Raw genomic sequence first — 16,455 nt, 5'->3', positions numbered from 1 at the left:
TTAAAATGATAGATAGTTTTGAGGGTATAGACTTATAAGACGAATTCTATGGGGTAGAAAAAGATAAAATTACAGGTAATAAGTGATGATATCGGAGGAAAAAACAATCAATCACCAAAATAATATGCGCGACGAGAAAACTTTTACTTGTTTTATGATGAGAGAGGAGGTGGTACTTGTCTCAGAACTTCCTATTGAGGAACGTCAAACACAGCTTGTACCCAGCAGCGGTACATTTTTAGTTGCCTTTTTCTGTTAACCAACAACCTTCTATCAGTTCCAATTTTATTTTCCAAGAAGTACTTTTTCGTGAAAATTTCTCTTAGTTTTTCTTCAGAGAAAAAATAAACTCTTGTACCATCACCTCTAACGTAGAAGTTCTCTTCTAGGATTCTGTTCTTTTTGAATCTAACTTGAGTTAAATCATATGCACCGTAATCACGAAATATGATCTTACCGCCTGGTTTCAAAATTTTGTGAAGGTTATCCATGGCTTGATCCCATTGGTTTGGTGCTAAAGCACTAAAAACGAAGATCATTACTGCAATATCCACAGAATGAGGTTCGACGCCATCAGGTAAATTACCGTCAGGATTGGCCAAATCCCATACTGTTGCGTGGCCGTACTTGGGGTTGAACTGTTCAGAATTTTTAACTAATTCGACGGCTCTTGGAGCAAAATCTGCGGCTATTATCCTCAAGTTTTCGTTCTCATTATCTTTCAAGATCGGGAAAAAAGTGTTACCTGCCCCACAGCCAATTTCAAATATTGTAACGGGTTCTGCGTCTTTTCTGGTAGATGCGTATAAGATTGGAAATTCAATTTGTAACCACTTTCTGTCCTTGAAAAAGTTTTCCTTGTTGTTTTTATAAAAAATGTCCCAATAACGTGCCGGATTTTCATTGTATAGTTTTTTGTCAAACTCAGGTACAGGATGCTTAAACTGCTCTTTGATTTTTTCCTCCGCCTGCTGGACTTGTTCTTCACCCCACTCAACATTATCCCAAGCGTTATGATCCCAAACGTCAGATTCCTCGGTCAAGTTACGTTTTCCAAATTCAAAGGGTAAGTCGCGGCCTATTCTTGAACCTTCTGTATCTGATTTTTCGAAATCAGATTTTTCTACTGCATTCTGATCGCCTGTGTTATCACCTCTGCCCTCGTGCGCAATATTCTCTAACGTCTCTTCTTTAACGTCCTGAGTTAACGCTTTCAAATGCTCCCTATTATGCTGTTGATCAATGCCTAAGACAAGAGTCATCAACAACTTCCAAATCATTCACTTCTTGAATGGCGGAGGTTGTTGATGACGTGGTGTCGCCGGTTGTATCATCATTTTCACCGGTTTTGGTGCTGTCGTCGACATTAGCGTTGGTGTTAACATTTCCATTTCTCTTCTTCTTGTTTTTTTTTTTGTTTTTTTTCTTCTTATTCTTAGAAGTCGTGGTACTTGTAGAGCCATCATTAGCTTGTTGAGAAGCGTTTTCGGCATTTTCAGTTTCTTTGCCATTAGATTGCTCGATGTCAGCATCTTCTTCAGATTGAGAATATTCTTCGGCTGGTTCAGATGCATTATTTGCAGATTCTTCTTCTGATTCATCATTTTTTTCGTTTTCTTTTTGTTTAGGAGTAGCAATCCCTTCAGTTTCCTCAGCCACACCTTCTTGAATAGCATCGGATTCTTCAACACTACTTGCAAGAACTTCAGCGCCAGTATTTTCCATTTCTTTATATTCTTGAAAATCATTAACGTTGATGTCAGCATTTTCACCTTTAGAATATATTTTATTCTCGCTCATGGAGCCCTCTTCTTCGTCTTCTTCGTTAGTTTCAGGTTTTGGGAGGTTTGTTTCCAATGGTTTCTCAGCAGTTCTACTACTGTTAATTGTTTCTGGTTCATTCTCAAACTCTTCATTTACGTCAACCTCTTGCGGAACAGCAGTAGACTCTTGTTGATGCAATTCTTTGGTTTCATCGTTTGATTTGAGAGGCTTTGATGAACTGTTTGTATCAACGGTAGCATCGCCTTCTTCCTTTGAGATGCTTTCGAATTTCTTGATCAAATCTGCGACACCCATTTTAAATCAATTTGTAATAGCTTATTTGGTATACAATTGTATTGGAAGTTTCACAGCTATAGTGCCACTTCTTGTTTACATTAAAAAAAGAACCTCGTGTCCAATCCTACGTTTTTTTCTTGGTTTTGACAAAGCTTTTTTTCAGCGCCGAATTCTCTCACTTGAGAGAGGAGTTTTGAACGATGAATGATGCTTTAGTGCTAACTTCTTTGGGCTTTATATAGTGATTTACGCTTATATACTATGTTTTTGCAATACTCCCACACGTTTATTGTCTTGGCGACGACCATGGCATTTTACACTTAATTTTTGTTTCAAAATATTCCTCGTCATCCTCGATTCCCTCGATCCTCTTGCCGTTTTCTTTGCAGAAAATATTCTGAGCGTACGGTGCAGTTCTGTTAAATGGGTTGCGAGATCTTTTCTTGGTGAGTAATCTATCCTTTGTAGCGTACCAATCTGAAGAAAATAAGCTTAGTGCATTTTTATCTTCCATTTGTACTAGATCATCATAGTATTTTGAAAGTTGTGTTTGGTTGTAGTTTGCTGGTTTAGGGTCAATTCCTATGTAGGTTATGTTTGATTGTGGGTAATCAATGGCCTTGGCATGACAGCTGATGAATCTTGGCATCTTAAACGCAAACCCTATTATAGTTATTTTCTGTGGGAATTTTTTATTCACTTCCTCAAATCTATATATAGAATAAATTAAATTATCAAATGAGTCCAGCGAGAACTCTTCAGTAGTGATTGAACCACCATAGAACAATTCATCAACATTTACATTTTGACTTGATAGCAAGTTTTTGACCTCTTTTAATAAAAGACGCAGCTCGTTATCAAAGTTTGGAACATCGATGTTATCATTGCTCATCACATATCTAATCAACTTTTCAAATAAAAAATAGTAGCTTTGTGCCTCAGATATAGCGCCTGCCTCTTTTTTCGTTTGGGATCCACTGAAGATAACGGTAGCGGTGTCGAATCTTTGTAGGAGTAGTTTAATAGCAGTTAGGCCATGTTTGATGAATGCTAAATGATCATTACCCTCATACTGAAACGGAGCTAAATGCCAGTATTCAGGTAATTGACCCAAATTAACTGAATTATCACTAGGATGCGATGAGGACTTCCATATTGAGTGGCATGGCACTAAAATAAGTTCGACTTTTTCGTCCATTGAGTACATTCAATTTTCAATTGTTTGATGGTAGTTAAGATTTCTTGTCCTTTTTTTTTCGAGATTCTTTTTTTACTGCATATTCTATTCAATTCTTTTTATCTCTTCAAAAAAAAAAGTTGCAGGAATACATTTTATCCAAAAAATCGGTGGTGAGTTACAAAAATTCTCAGTGAATGGTTTGACTTGTAACTTCATTGGGATGTTTTTTCTACATCTTGTTATCGGACTTGAAGATTATTTAATTCTTTTTTGTTGAATTACGAGCTTCAAAACCAAAAGTTAAAAATAAAAACGCTTGCATTTTCCCTTAAAAAAAGCAATGCAAACATCAATTAGTATTAATTTTTGATATTTATTCTTTTAAAAACATTTATATTATATAGTAATTTCGTTCTCCCTCATCCACAAATTTTTATCAAACCTCCAATGCAATGCGGTTGAAACATCTTTCTTATCATCTTTGCCGCCAATCAATGTCCCACTTGGCACATTTTTCACAGAAAGCTGCAGTTTGGACGCCAATTTCCTAAAGGCATCATCTTCACTTGCTTTCTCTACATCATTTGATGTATTTTCATTCATGTAGTCCACTTGTTTGAACCATCTTCTTTGCCATTCCACACCTTTTACGCGTTCTTGTTCTCTCAAGGCTCTTTGCTTATTTTCTAGTTCTTCCTTAGTCTTTTTTATCATACTAATATTTCCTTGTCTGATTGCTTCTGCCACATCCTTCCATGCCCTCCTACTTTCCAGAGGATGTTGTTCTTCGATTGGCTTAACTAATAAATGTTCAGTAGGAGTTTCCGATGAATCGTAAAACTGATGTGAAACTTGCGAGTCTTTTTTTATAATTGTTGAAACACCTGACCATTGGCCAGAGATTAGGTATAGCGCATTTTCTTTATGACTATGCTCTTGTGGGCTTCTGTAAATTCTTGCCTTAAAGGAGTTCTTCTTCCCTGTGAAATACCCCCTTCCTGAAAATTCTATAACACATAACATACCATTTGATGACTGTATGAATGACCTGCCTCCTAATTCAACAAATGGAGAAGCGACTAAAATACCTTCGATATGCAAAGGCGGGGTTGTAATCAGGTAGGTCTCATCTTTAATCTTCAAAATGACATGCCCGTATGGTTTGACCGTTAGCGTCAATGTTTTGGTAAAACCAGTTTTAATTTGATTGTATCCTTGAACAGAAACATCATTTTTTTCATTAAAAATCGAAAATGCTGTCATAGGTGGATGATGTGAAACTTGCTCACTTAAAAGAACCGTTTCACCAAACTCTGGATGCTCATCATTTTTCCACTTTCCAACAAATACCTCACCCAAGAATGGGTTCAAAGGCTTCTTTTCAGAACCCATCGATTCGCTTCTAGAGCAGTATTGAGATCTCAAAGTAGAAATAAACCACCTAACAACCGCCAACATCTGCGCCACTTCCTTTGATTCCACATTTGGGTCAAAGGGACAGTGATCTTTGTAGTTTTCACCATCAATCAACGAAGGCTCCAGAAATAAAGCTGGATGTTCAGCCCAATACTGAGAAAACTCTGTTAAGGAAGTGGGAGAAAGAATAAACGGTGGTGCAGACAAAGACGATAGATCTCCGTTGAACGAACTTATCGATTTCAAAAAAGAAGTCCAAGAAGATGAGCTTGCGTGTTGAGACATTTTCGTTTGTAATCTAGCAGGATACACTTAGATGACTTAGATATATGGAGCTTCAAGTAGGGAAAGAAAGATCGGACTCAGACAGGTTGAAAAGAAGACCCAACTGGATCCGGGACAGCAAAGTACAAAACAAGATAGTTTATAAACCTTCTCTTTTAACGACTGTTTGACGGCATACCTTGCTCTTTTGTTGAATGCAGGGAACGAGGCCAAAACAATGGTTTTTGTTTAAGCGCGTCAAATTCGACAATGGTGATCACAAACGATTGCTATTATTTAACATAGCGACAGGCGTTGTTGAAGAAATACTGCAGGTGAGGCTGAAAGGTCGTTTAGGTGTCAAACGGTTACCCTACGAACAGTTCGCGTCTTGGAGCCCAATAAAAGAAAATGAGGCTTATCAGTTCTATCACTATTTAACATATTAAAAAAAATATACGGGCGGAGAGGTTTCATTTACGATTGTATAGAGTGAATTCGAAGCAATAACCTTTTTCTTCCAGCGAGTAGCGTTGATCACAGTCTGTTTCGGGCAACTCTACTTTAGGGGGAAGAAATTCTTTCAGCTGGGCCGGATCTTGCTCGCTAAATACTTCTTCCAATTTCTTCGCATCAAGGAAAGTGTCCATTGCAGGAGTTGCGTTTTTATCTAATGGATTTATTTTCGTGATGAGCCAATGATCTGTAATGGAGAAGATTTGACTATAAACTTCGCCACCCCCAATCACGTAGATTCTTTCCAGATGCTCCTTAAAATTGCTTTCTAGGTTCATTATTGCGTTTGCCAATGAATTACTTTGGACTATTGATCTCTCTTTATCGTGGACAAAATCGTCCTTGAAGCTTCTCGATATAATGACATTCATTCTATTGGGCAGTGGGCGAAACTTGGGCGGTATGGATTCCCATGTCTTCCTTCCCATTATCAAAGCATTTTTTTTGTTTGGATCTTTCGTCAATGAAGTGACCTGTCTGAAATACTTCATTTCACTGGGCAACCTCCATGGTAGACCTCCACGAAATCCTATCCCCATCTCCGGCTGTAAACATGCCACAATTCCTACAATAGGAATCTTTCCTCCAGCCATGCTCGTAGTTCGTTGCGCTCTTCAATTTCTCTTATTATCATGCAAAGCATAATGTTAACTACAGAAAATAATGAAACGTTTCCCTTTGGCCAGCGATGCCATCTCACGCACGTAAGGATGCAAAGCGATTTTTTTGTTTTCGCATCCGTCGCTCTTGACGAATTTTAGGTGGAGTCATACTATCAAGAACCTATACATTAAGCTAACCAAGACTACATTTAATTATACTTACACACCAACTAATCCAATTTCTTAACTGAAAACCAAACCTTTGGTTTTAAACAATTTAGAAAAGGAAAAAAGTGGTTAACTTGTCAGACTGCCATTTGTACCCACCCATAGAGCCCTATCCCTTCAAAAAAGAAGTACATAGGATGGGTCAAGATCATCGCGCCATAAAATATTGTAATTACTTCCAAAGGAAAAAACTACAAATGCAACGGCAAAGCAAAATTTTTATTCAAAATTATAGATGGCCGAACCGCTAAGGATTGCGGACCAAGCTAATTTAGATTCAATTTCGGTTTCTCACTCTGGGGTACAAAGGTTATGGGACTCATCAACCAAGTTGGATTCAGTGGCTCTTTTGAAGAGTCAAAGAGTGACGATTCCTATAGAAATGATCCTACTGTAGAATGTGTTAGTCAAAAGCTGCTGCAATGGTTGAATTAAATTTTTCAAAAAGCCTGCTCCGAAATGAAAACTCTAGTACCTAAGACTTTTAGATGCTATAGTTTTCAAATCCTGGTTTTTTGTGGGTAAAATGTTTGGGGTATATTACATACTGAAGTACGTCGACACAGATTTTAAGTAGAAACAAGAAGAAAACATAAGAGAAAAGATGTACTAAATCTAATTGACAGCAGAATACAAAGCCTTTATATATGTCTGGTGGGGGAAAGCAAATGAGAAAATTTTCAGGATTTGCCTTCGCCTTAAGGCGCTGTATGTGAAAAGAAAAAAAATCAGGGTTAATAGTAAAAGGTATGTGGGGTATGGGGGGGTGAAAAAATTTTGACGGCCTGTATAAACCCATACAATCAGCCCATACATACTACTGATATTTTTATAAAAAAAGAATCAATATTTTTTTTGAAACGTACGGTATATTGTGAGAAAGCTTTACCGGTAGACGGGCAATCAGAATTTGTTCTGCCTGGAGACCGCTTCTCTTTACACCATCTTCTTCCGGCCAGTGCAACAGAGCGTCACTGCTGGGGGGAACTCTGCCTGGGTACCATGTGCTTTTCCTTCTATGACTTTACCCATCCATGGTGGTTTGTGCTGGCCTCTCCATGCCTCTGCGTGCAGGTGTGACATGTGAAGGGTTCTTGCTTTCAAAGTAACCTCTGTACCGTAGTGAGGCTACCTATGGCTTGCACCAGTTACGCTTAGCACCAGATTTTGAAAAAACGATTATTATAGCAGATAAAGGTCCGAAAACAGTTTCTTTGCTTAAACAACCTTTGCAAAAGTAGAACCAGATAAATCATAGATAAAATGGCTGAATCCCATAGACGTATGTTATGAAATTACTATATGATGAATGTTGCCGTGGAATAGGCTGATTCGAGCTTAGAAGACATTATTGATATTCGATAAAACATGTGTTATAGTTGGGGCCCGCACTTGTTGGACAACTGTTATTAAAGAGTATGAATATATTAAATAGTGCATGGTTTTGCGATGAGAAGAACAGAATGAACAAGTTTCATAGGAAAAAAATTCAAAAGAGAAAGGTATTATAAATGATCAGTTTACCTTCTAGGGAAAGAAGAAGGAGATAACCTACCTGATATGAAATTCCACCAAGTAGTAGGAGGCACCAGGAAATGCATTTTTACATGAAACTGCGCGTGCCAGAAATGTTAAGATAGCGTATATATATGTCATTTGAGGTCGCTTCTGACATAACTGCGTCCCTTTCCATCATGGGCTCAATGAAATGTCGAATTATTTCACTCTGCAACGTGCTCATGAAAGTACAACCTTACTAACAGCTTTATTTATGAATTGACAAATTCTATTCTACTTTTATTTTGATAGTATACGTTAAAGGTAAGCACTTATCCTACCAAAGATCTAAGAGAGTTAACAACCCAAATGTCTCTTTGATTAAGATTGAAGGTGTTGCCACTCCACAAGAAGCTCAATTCTATTTGGGTAAGCGTATCGCCTACGTTTACAGAGCTTCCAAGGAAGTCAGAGGTTCCAAGATTAGAGTTATGTGGGGCAAAGTCACCAGAACTCACGGTAACTCTGGTGTCGTTAGAGCTACCTTTAGAAACAACTTGCCAGCCAAGACTTTCGGTGCCTCTGTCAGAATTTTCTTGTACCCATCTAACATTTAATTAAGTTAAACCAAAACAAAATTATAATTATTGTTATTAATATTGTATAAAATATAAAAAATAAGCATTCATATATATATCCTTATTCTTTTGTTTATATTTTGAGTTCTTACTCCATTTCGTTTCATACAATCTTTTCTGCAGGTAGTGACAGTAAGACTTTTCTTCTTCTTTCTCTACCAGGAACATGCAGTGCGTTAAGCAATATTTGGTGTCCTATCAAAAAGACTGTTAAAATTCAAAAAGAAAATAATATTATCACTCTATAATATAATGTAATTGTCGATATAACTATGTACTGAAAACTCAAACCCTCATGCTCCTTCTTTTGAAAAAATTCAGAACCTTTCTTGCTGTTGAAGTCTGTGCCTCGACATTATTCCCTTCATTCGACAATTCCGATCGATTTTCTTCTCGTAGTGTTGACACCATAACAGAAGCCCGTACAGACCTTCCCGGATTCTCGCTTTCAGCATAGCTAGGTGCGTTGTCTCTTATTCTATTATCATTAATTTTCTTATCGGGATTTGGAACTCTGTCGGAAAGGTTACGTGGTTGCTGCTGAGTTATTTTAATGTTACTTCTATTCGATTGTCCTGATGGATTTCTAGATGAAACAGGAGGTGCATTCCCTTTTGAGGTACGAGATTCAACAGTGGATCTTGAACCATTTAAGGATGAGTACAACGACATGAAGCTGAACCTTTTTTTTTCGTAGATCTTTTTACTATCTTTATCAGAAGAAGCGTCTGATTTATTAGAAGAGTGGCCAACATTCTCCAGCTGAGATTCTACATGATCTTCATCGGTGGAGTTAGTGGGTTCTTTCGTAACTAATATCGTTGAGGTACTCTCTGGGTCGATGCTCTCTCGAGGAAAACCATTTTCAGCTGCTTTATGAGTAAGGTCCTTATTAATTTTGTCGATAACCTCAGTTATGGGTTTGTCACCATGGTTTAAGTCGCCAATAGCATAATGGTAATCTACTGGGGAAGTCTTTGCAGCCGGACCTTCTGATAATAGCATAATGGAATTGTTGGAGATTGTAGCTTTGTTGGTATCGTGTATTGCGTTCAACGGTACCGGGTCTTTGGCATCTGTCAACCTACCATTCGAACCCAACTTATTTACTGGAATATCCGCTAAACTATTATCCGCGGTGTTACGACTGAGTCCAGGATAATATGAAGTTGGCCTAGGTCTACTGCGAGGCACGTGATAATTACCAATACGGTGGAATTCCTCCTGAGTAAAGCTTGTCTGACTAGAATCTTTTACATGCTCAGTAAGCTTTGATGATGGTGCATTCCTTGTTCTTGCAGTTGTGGGGGAGCCAGGGATTGTTACGAGTCCCGCGACCGATGTGTGCTTATTGCCTCTGGATGAGTGTCTAGCTGATACTTGTTCTATTTGGGTCTGGCCGTTGCCCTTCGAATCACGTGTGTACCTGCATGATGCACTAGTACGCTCGCCATTTATATTAGATTCTTTCATGTCATTTTTCGTATCGTTTAACACCACTTTGGAACCAGTAGAGAATGTTGGTGATGCTGGTCTGCTGGTCGCAAGCTGTGGAGACATTCGATGTTGCTCTAGAGTCGACTCTATAATTAAAGAGTTTCTATCCCTACTTTTTGAGTACGAAGATGCTGATGAAGAATAAGTTGAGTGGCGACCAACGTCACCTTTGTTTGGCGGTTTCGGACGTTCCTTCTGTAAGTGTTCATCCCAATAGTTCGGCTGAATGCTCAAAAACGCTTCATGAGGCTTCAACCACACATGCCTTTTTATTGTTTGTAAGTTTATTCTTCTTCTTGGATTGGGTACCAGTATTCGCCTCAGCAAATCTCTTGGAATAGGGGTTATATATTCGGGAAATTTAAGAGGTGTTTGCGTGATGTATTTGTACAGTCTAGCAATATCGTCACCCGTTGGATTTTCATGATCGTCATCCCACGGCAAATATCCAGCGAGCATTGCATAAAGAATAACACCACACGACCAAACATCTGCCTTTCTTGCTTCATATGCCTTGGTACTAACAACTAGTTCTGGTGCTGCATAACAGGGCGAACCACAAGAAGTTTTCATTAATTCGTTATCTTCAAAAAATTCATTCACAAAACCAAAATCCGTGATGACTAAATTTTCGTGCTTATCTAATAATAAATTTTCCAGTTTTAAGTCCCTATGAACAAGTCCTTTGTAGTGCATATAATTGACCCCACTAATTAATTGGGCAAACAATCTGCATGCAGAAGATTCCTTTAATCTCCTCTTACGTTGAATATACTTATAGAATTCTCCCCCAGATACAAACTCTAGCACTATTCCAATGTATTTCGAATTCTGCAGGACCTCTTCTAAATAGATAATGTTAGGATGAGTTAAATGCTTCAGTGCGTTAATTTCGCGGTATATTTTAATTTCTTTATCGGCATCTTTCTTGATTGTATCTCTTCTAATTAATTTGATTGCCACTTGCTTAGGAACCTCGTTCGAGGAGGAAGCCTTGGTCCAACCCAGCTTAACTTTACCAAATTCTCCCTCACCCAAAGTGGAACCGATTATGTATGGTCCGAAGGTAGCATGTTTTCGCTGATTTTTATGTATAGGATGCAAAATCTCATTGTTTCTTTGAAGAGAATGACGGTCCCTATCAGTGACAACGTTGCCACCGTATGTATGGCGTTTAGGTACAGAAGCCATGTATATATATTCAGGTATACGGAATGTCCTGATAGAATATTATGCGATGACTTTACCTGTGAAAAGGTGGCTGGATTTCCTCGAGAAAATAAAAGGTGTTTTACTTGAAAATCACAGTAAGCTCAATAAACAGTGAACTTGCTAAAAAAATATGTACTAAAAAAACAACTAATGCGTTATTGTCTTTTCAAACCGTATATCTTCAGTAGAAGTTTATGCTCTCCCACCGATGCGATTGTTTACAACAGATAATATTTTTCTGCTCACGTTCCTAATGAAACTCGCCGTCATTGTTTACAAAAAAATAAAAATGGAATTGACCAGTCCTCAAGAAACAAAAGTGTCTTCTTTAAAATGTATACGAAAGTACTAAAAATTTGTCACCCTTGTATATTATATGCCTTTCATTAACCCATATAACACCAGTTTTTACAGTATAAAAGCATGTTTTGAGATTTATTTCTTTATATTTTCATTAGTTTACAAATATATACAAGTAAACGTAGTAAATAAAACTAAACCAGGCAGAGAAAGAAAAAAGGCACATATAGATAAAGTCGTAGGTAGTAATAATTCTTCATCAAGGTTAGTTCTCTTCGCCCTTAACAATTCCGACTTTTGCTGGTCTGATAACTCTGTCATTCAAGGTGAAACCTAATTGTTGTACATGGAAAACAGTACCCGGTTCCTTATCAGGTTGTGGCAACTCGAACGTTGCTTCGTGTTTATTTGGATCAAATGGTTCTCCCAATGGGTCTAATTTTTCAATACCGTGCTTTCTTAGGGTGTTTTCAAAAACATCTCTTGTCATTCTAACCCCTGTATACAAATCACTAATTTCCTTGGACTTTTGTAAGTCTTCCTCTTTAAAAGCATTCAAAGCATGACCAAAGTTATCTACAGATTCCAATAAATCCTTTGCAAACTTCTGTAAAGCAAAGTCCTTAGCTTTCTGAATATCCTTCTTTGTGACTTGTTGTAAATTTCTGAAATCTGCCACAGATCTTAATAATCTGTCCTTGAGTTCAGAAGCTTCTTTAGTCTTCGCGCTTAACTGGCTCTCTAATTTCTTGATTTCTGATTGCTCTTCAGTCAAATCTTCATTGTTTTCTTTGGATTCTTCACTTTTGGCTTCATCAGAATAAAATCTCATTCTTCTCATTGAGCCTACATTCTTTGTAAATGATGGAGTCACAAAAGGAGTTCTTGGTGCCATTGGGATGAACGACTTCCTAGTTGTGGCCCTAACGGTGGCTGCTGAAAAAGCTCTCATTTTCAAATATTCAACTTACTCTTCCACAATATGTCCTTGTACTTTGGATCTAAAGCGGCACTTGGAAACTTATTATTGTTTTCAAATGCTTACGGTAATACCACGGTATATTGTTCTGGTTCAGCTGCAGCAGGCGTTATGTATAACTCATGGGAGTTACGTTTGCTTCAAACGTAAACTCGCTGGAAATTGCGTTGCGAGGTATTAAAATATCACTGAATACGTATGCCAAATACAAAGACATGTAAGACATTAAATGCTAATCCTGCTGATTAAATTAATATATCTATATATTCAAATTAAGTTTGTCGTCAAGCTGTATAAAGCCATACATTTTAGTTAGGCTATCCTGGGTATGAATCTTGTATGGAGGAAAATTTTTTTATGGAAAATGCGAAATAAAGTAAAATAAACTTAATCATGTTCGCAAAAAATTGCTTATTGATTAATCTTTCCAGCACTTCCTCACGAATTTTTCCATATTGACATTTTTTTTCATTTGACCCTTTATCCAAGGATGATTGATCATTTGTCTTGGAGATGGCCGTTCACGACTATCTTTTTTCAGACAGTAGTCGATAAAGGATTTGAATGATGGACTCCATATGATATTAGATTCGGGTTCATCCTTTAATTCAGGAGTAAATGTTAAAATCCACATTAACAATTCAAAGGGAGCTATATTGGCTGCCATCTTCTCGGAAGAGCATGGAAATTTCCCGTTCGCCACTTCCAAAATCGTTAATCCAAGTGACCATACATCAGATGTGACACTGTATGGTTGACCTTGAATCCTTTCTGGAGCCATATAGAATGACGTCCCCGTGAATGTTGTGGCTAGCGAGTTAACGGCTTCTCCACTGACCCCAAAATCACAAAGTTTCACCTGACCATTTTCATTCAGTAAAATATTCTGGGGCTTAATATCTCTATGAATAACTTTTTTTTCATGCAAATATGATAGTCCTCTTAGTACCGCTTCTGCAATCTTCCCCAGGACTTTTTCACTGATCCTACCACCACGCTCTAACAAATTTTTATAAATAGCATCCAACGATCGCCCACCCATGTACTCCATAGCAATATAAATTGAAGAGTTTTCGTCATCCGTAAACATTCCATAATATCGTACGATATATTCGGATTGGAAACTCCTATTAAACTGTAATTCTCTGAATATTTGCTTCTGATACTCGGGATCTGTATTTAATGTGTTTATCACTTTTAAAGCGAATATTTTTGATCCATTTTTCAATTTACACTTGGAAACAGAGCCACCGGCTCCTTCTCCTAGAATGCCTAATGTCTCGATCCTATCTTTTAAATTTGCATATTTCCAACCATTTTCATCCAATTGATCAACATCTCGTACACTGTTTAAGTCTATGTACGATTCAGAAGATGATTTAGGCTGGGACGATGACTTGATGGGACTTGAACTTTGTTCATATGCCGATATCAAATTTGAAAAGTCAGATCCCACTGAATTGCTCAGATCATTTCTGAGGTAGGGAGAAGAGGTGTTTGTATGTGAAAAGGGGCTTGCCATCGATGAAGGGGTTAAGTCACTATTACCAGACAACTCATTTTCGGCTATCACACGCTGTTTCAATCCTAAATCATGTTTACCATCAGACACATCGGCGATGGGTACGAGTTCGGGTAGTGTTTTGCACTTAGACTGTGAATTTATGCTGAGCGAAGGTAAAGATGGCGGTGCAGGCCTCTTCTTCATTGTATTTAAAGTCATTGAAGAGTCGCTAGGATGAAGTCGAGTTTGGGAGAAAAGTGTCGATGTGGAAGAGGTCAGTGGTTCTGGGGTGTGGCTACTGTAAGCTGTGGTGGAACTCCCATTCGACGTCAAGTATATATTATTTTCATCTACCTGATTATTTCGTAAGAGGGGCAGTTTAAGTCTAGGAGAGTTTGGGTTGCATTTCGCAGATTCTGGGGGTCTGAACAGTGAAGCCATACTGGGCAAATTGTGCAATGGAAGGATAGAGTTAATTTGGTCTATGTACACTGCGAGAAATACGCAACCATAAATGAAACGCAAGTTATGAAAAACCGGATCCAACCCTACCAGAGACCAACTTTCTTTTTAAATTGTGCCAAATTTTTGCTGCCCTTTAAAATAGAACTTCCTTATTCTGAGCCGTCACACGCCTTAATGATAATCAGTCGATCCGATTTTTCAATTGTCGCAATGACCTGAGAAATATAATTGCTCGTGTATAGTGACTTATTCGCCAGCAGGTGTACGGTATCTTTCATCAGTAGTAAGTATTGTTTAATTAAATATTGAATAATAAATATACTAACAGTAGCTCATACATAACTTTAGGCGCGCACTTTCATCACACAGGGTAAAGAAACCAGCCCTGGGTGAGAAAAACTAATAATAGTTAAAAGCATTAAATATATAAATATGGCCTTGTTCCGCGCGTTTAGCATGGCGACTATTCGCTTTCCTCGGTATAGGGCTTGTAGATGCTGACTAAACTATCGTCATCGACAGTACCAACCAAGTTTTCAATAACTGGATGCCAAGCGGCGGTGTTTCTTCTTCCAATCTGTTTTGGAGATCTTCTGCTTCCACCCTTGTGCAAGAATCTCAGAGATTTTGTTTGTGATTCTTCAGTGGCATCTTGAGGAGGAGCAATGGTATCGTCAGGATTGTACTTTGACAAGGAATAGTCAGTGTTCCAGTGGTAAATATTACCAGTGCCGCCCACAGTAAAGAATTCAGAGCTTGAAGTGGCAGAAAATTGGACGTCGACAACAGAATCACCGCCGGCATGATAGAAGTTAGCGATTTCATTCTGAATTGGATCTTCACCGTTTTGTCTATAAGTCAAATCAGTGGTGGCAGCTTCAGCCGCTCTGGCATCCCATAACTTGATAATACCCGTACTGAAACCGGTAACAAACAAGTTGTTGGAAACCTGAGAGCAATCAAACGAGGTCAATTTTCCGTTCTTTGGTTCTCCCAACACCCATATAGGCTTGTCGGAAGTTCTAGTGTCCCAGAACCTCAGAATATTGTCATCTGAACAAGACGCAAAGATATGATTGTCGAAAAATCTTACGGTGTGAGTCACAGTGGTACCAGGCACATGAACAGTACGTAGAATCTCACCAGGCTTACCGGCATTGTCAATGATTTTCAAAATACTGTCTTCTTCATCACCATTACTCTGAGACTTCACAATGGTTTCGGTATCATTGGAAATGCCGAAGTCAGAGATGGCTAATGAGAAATCCTTTTCAGGTAGATCACCAGGTCTGGTTAAAGAATGGATGCTGGCATAGCTGGTTGCTGGACCCATCAATTCCTGTACAATGTGAATAGGGACCTTTATACCCTCTTTGAACCAAGCCAACGACCCGTTCTTAGACATCGACAATAATGTAGTTTCTCCAGTCTTATCTAAGTAGGCCATTTTGGAGACAGTTTCACCCTGGTACACGAATTTTGGGCTCAACGAGGTGTTTTCAATACCTTCAAAGGCGTCACCATAGTCTTTCACCGGTTCTGAAGCGGCTTCTTGTAGTGGTACAGCGAAGTCAATTTCGTAGATATCACTACCTTGAGAGTATATAACACTTGAGGTTAGAGTGTTATTTTTTTTATCTGGAACAACAACGTTGCTGAACGTCAAGGACTTCCTTTGGTGCAGAACATTGTCCACACGAGACACAAATTTTGGTCTTAAGCTGGAGATATGTTCATAAGTGGAAGGCGTAGATGATTTCCAAACCTTTTTTGGCATTTTTGGTTGTAATGTATAGTGTGTTACAATTTATTTGTATCTTTCAAGATTGGTTGATTAATAATTAATTTTCTTATCTAATATCTACAATTCAGGCGAATATAAACTTTTCGGATCTTCTTTTTTCCCTCCCTTTATACTGGAAGCTACAGAACTGAAAAAAAAAAAAAAAAAACATAGAACATTAAGGGGACAGACTGCATGGAAAAGGAAAAGGTAAAAAAAAGCCCCGAAATGGTACTCTTAAATATGAGATGATAAACGAGGATTCGAAGGAAAATAGCCCAACTATCTACGAGTTGAAATTAAAAGGGAGTAG

The 16,455-nt window shown here is 38.1% G+C and overlaps 10 protein-coding genes and 1 non-coding gene across 11 annotated transcripts, besides 1 other annotated feature; 1 reads left to right on the top strand and 10 right to left on the bottom strand.

Moving 5' to 3' along the window:
• Positions 1-191: 191 nt before the first annotated feature.
• Positions 192-2,079, bottom strand: ABP140 (tRNA(Thr) (cytosine(32)-N(3))-methyltransferase; the record flags this gene model as incomplete). Its single annotated transcript, NM_001183658.6, is given in 1 exon segment — positions 192-2,079. Coding segments are annotated over 1 exon segment (1,887 nt in total).
• A 268-nt stretch (positions 2,080-2,347) lies between these two features.
• On the bottom strand, positions 2,348-3,259 carry YOR238W (uncharacterized protein; the record flags this gene model as incomplete). Its single annotated transcript, NM_001183657.1, has 1 exon — positions 2,348-3,259. One exon carries the CDS (start codon positions 3,257-3,259, stop codon positions 2,348-2,350), a length of 912 nt encoding a protein of 303 aa, NP_014881.2.
• Positions 3,260-3,372: 113 nt separating this feature from the next.
• Positions 3,373-3,591: an origin of replication (ARS1524; Autonomously Replicating Sequence).
• A 46-nt stretch (positions 3,592-3,637) lies between these two features.
• HES1 (oxysterol-binding protein related protein HES1) lies at positions 3,638-4,942 on the bottom strand (the record flags this gene model as incomplete). Its single annotated transcript, NM_001183656.3, has 1 exon — positions 3,638-4,942. One exon carries the CDS (start codon positions 4,940-4,942, stop codon positions 3,638-3,640), a length of 1,305 nt encoding a protein of 434 aa, NP_014880.3.
• Positions 4,943-5,394: 452 nt separating this feature from the next.
• On the bottom strand, positions 5,395-6,030 carry DFR1 (dihydrofolate reductase; the record flags this gene model as incomplete). The annotated part of the gene is made up of 1 exon (NM_001183655.1): positions 5,395-6,030. The coding sequence occupies one exon, from the start codon at positions 6,028-6,030 to the stop codon at positions 5,395-5,397; it is 636 nt and encodes a 211-aa protein (NP_014879.1).
• A 309-nt stretch (positions 6,031-6,339) lies between these two features.
• SNR17A lies at positions 6,340-6,829 on the bottom strand. The gene has a single exon (NR_132262.1). It is a non-coding gene; the product is annotated as an SNR17A (small nucleolar RNA).
• On the bottom strand, positions 6,752-7,066 carry IRC13 (Irc13p; the record flags this gene model as incomplete). Its single annotated transcript, NM_001348879.1, has 1 exon — positions 6,752-7,066. The coding sequence occupies one exon, from the start codon at positions 7,064-7,066 to the stop codon at positions 6,752-6,754; it is 315 nt and encodes a 104-aa protein (NP_001335817.1).
• Positions 7,067-7,530: 464 nt separating this feature from the next.
• On the top strand, positions 7,531-8,381 carry RPL33B (60S ribosomal protein eL33 RPL33B; the record flags this gene model as incomplete). The annotated part of the gene is made up of 2 exons (NM_001183653.3): positions 7,531-7,549; positions 8,077-8,381. 2 exons carry the CDS (start codon positions 7,531-7,533, stop codon positions 8,379-8,381), a joined length of 324 nt encoding a protein of 107 aa, NP_014877.3.
• A 306-nt stretch (positions 8,382-8,687) lies between these two features.
• Positions 8,688-11,090, bottom strand: KIN4 (putative serine/threonine protein kinase KIN4; the record flags this gene model as incomplete). The annotated part of the gene is made up of 1 exon (NM_001183652.1): positions 8,688-11,090. One exon carries the CDS (start codon positions 11,088-11,090, stop codon positions 8,688-8,690), a length of 2,403 nt encoding a protein of 800 aa, NP_014876.1.
• Positions 11,091-11,676: 586 nt separating this feature from the next.
• On the bottom strand, positions 11,677-12,363 carry MGE1 (mitochondrial nucleotide exchange factor MGE1; the record flags this gene model as incomplete). The annotated part of the gene is made up of 1 exon (NM_001183651.3): positions 11,677-12,363. One exon carries the CDS (start codon positions 12,361-12,363, stop codon positions 11,677-11,679), a length of 687 nt encoding a protein of 228 aa, NP_014875.3.
• Positions 12,364-12,808: 445 nt separating this feature from the next.
• On the bottom strand, positions 12,809-14,335 carry MKK1 (mitogen-activated protein kinase kinase MKK1; the record flags this gene model as incomplete). The annotated part of the gene is made up of 1 exon (NM_001183650.1): positions 12,809-14,335. The coding sequence occupies one exon, from the start codon at positions 14,333-14,335 to the stop codon at positions 12,809-12,811; it is 1,527 nt and encodes a 508-aa protein (NP_014874.1).
• A 487-nt stretch (positions 14,336-14,822) lies between these two features.
• WTM1 (transcriptional modulator) lies at positions 14,823-16,136 on the bottom strand (the record flags this gene model as incomplete). The annotated part of the gene is made up of 1 exon (NM_001183649.3): positions 14,823-16,136. The coding sequence occupies one exon, from the start codon at positions 16,134-16,136 to the stop codon at positions 14,823-14,825; it is 1,314 nt and encodes a 437-aa protein (NP_014873.3).
• Between the last annotated feature and the right edge of the window lie 319 nt (positions 16,137-16,455).

The sequence above is a fragment of the Saccharomyces cerevisiae genome, chromosome XV (assembly GCF_000146045.2).
Source record: "Saccharomyces cerevisiae S288C chromosome XV, complete sequence".
Lineage (NCBI taxonomy): Eukaryota > Fungi > Ascomycota > Saccharomycetes > Saccharomycetales > Saccharomycetaceae > Saccharomyces > Saccharomyces cerevisiae.
The sequence above is the reverse complement of the archived record's forward strand: the minus strand, read 5'-3'. Positions and strand labels throughout refer to the sequence as shown.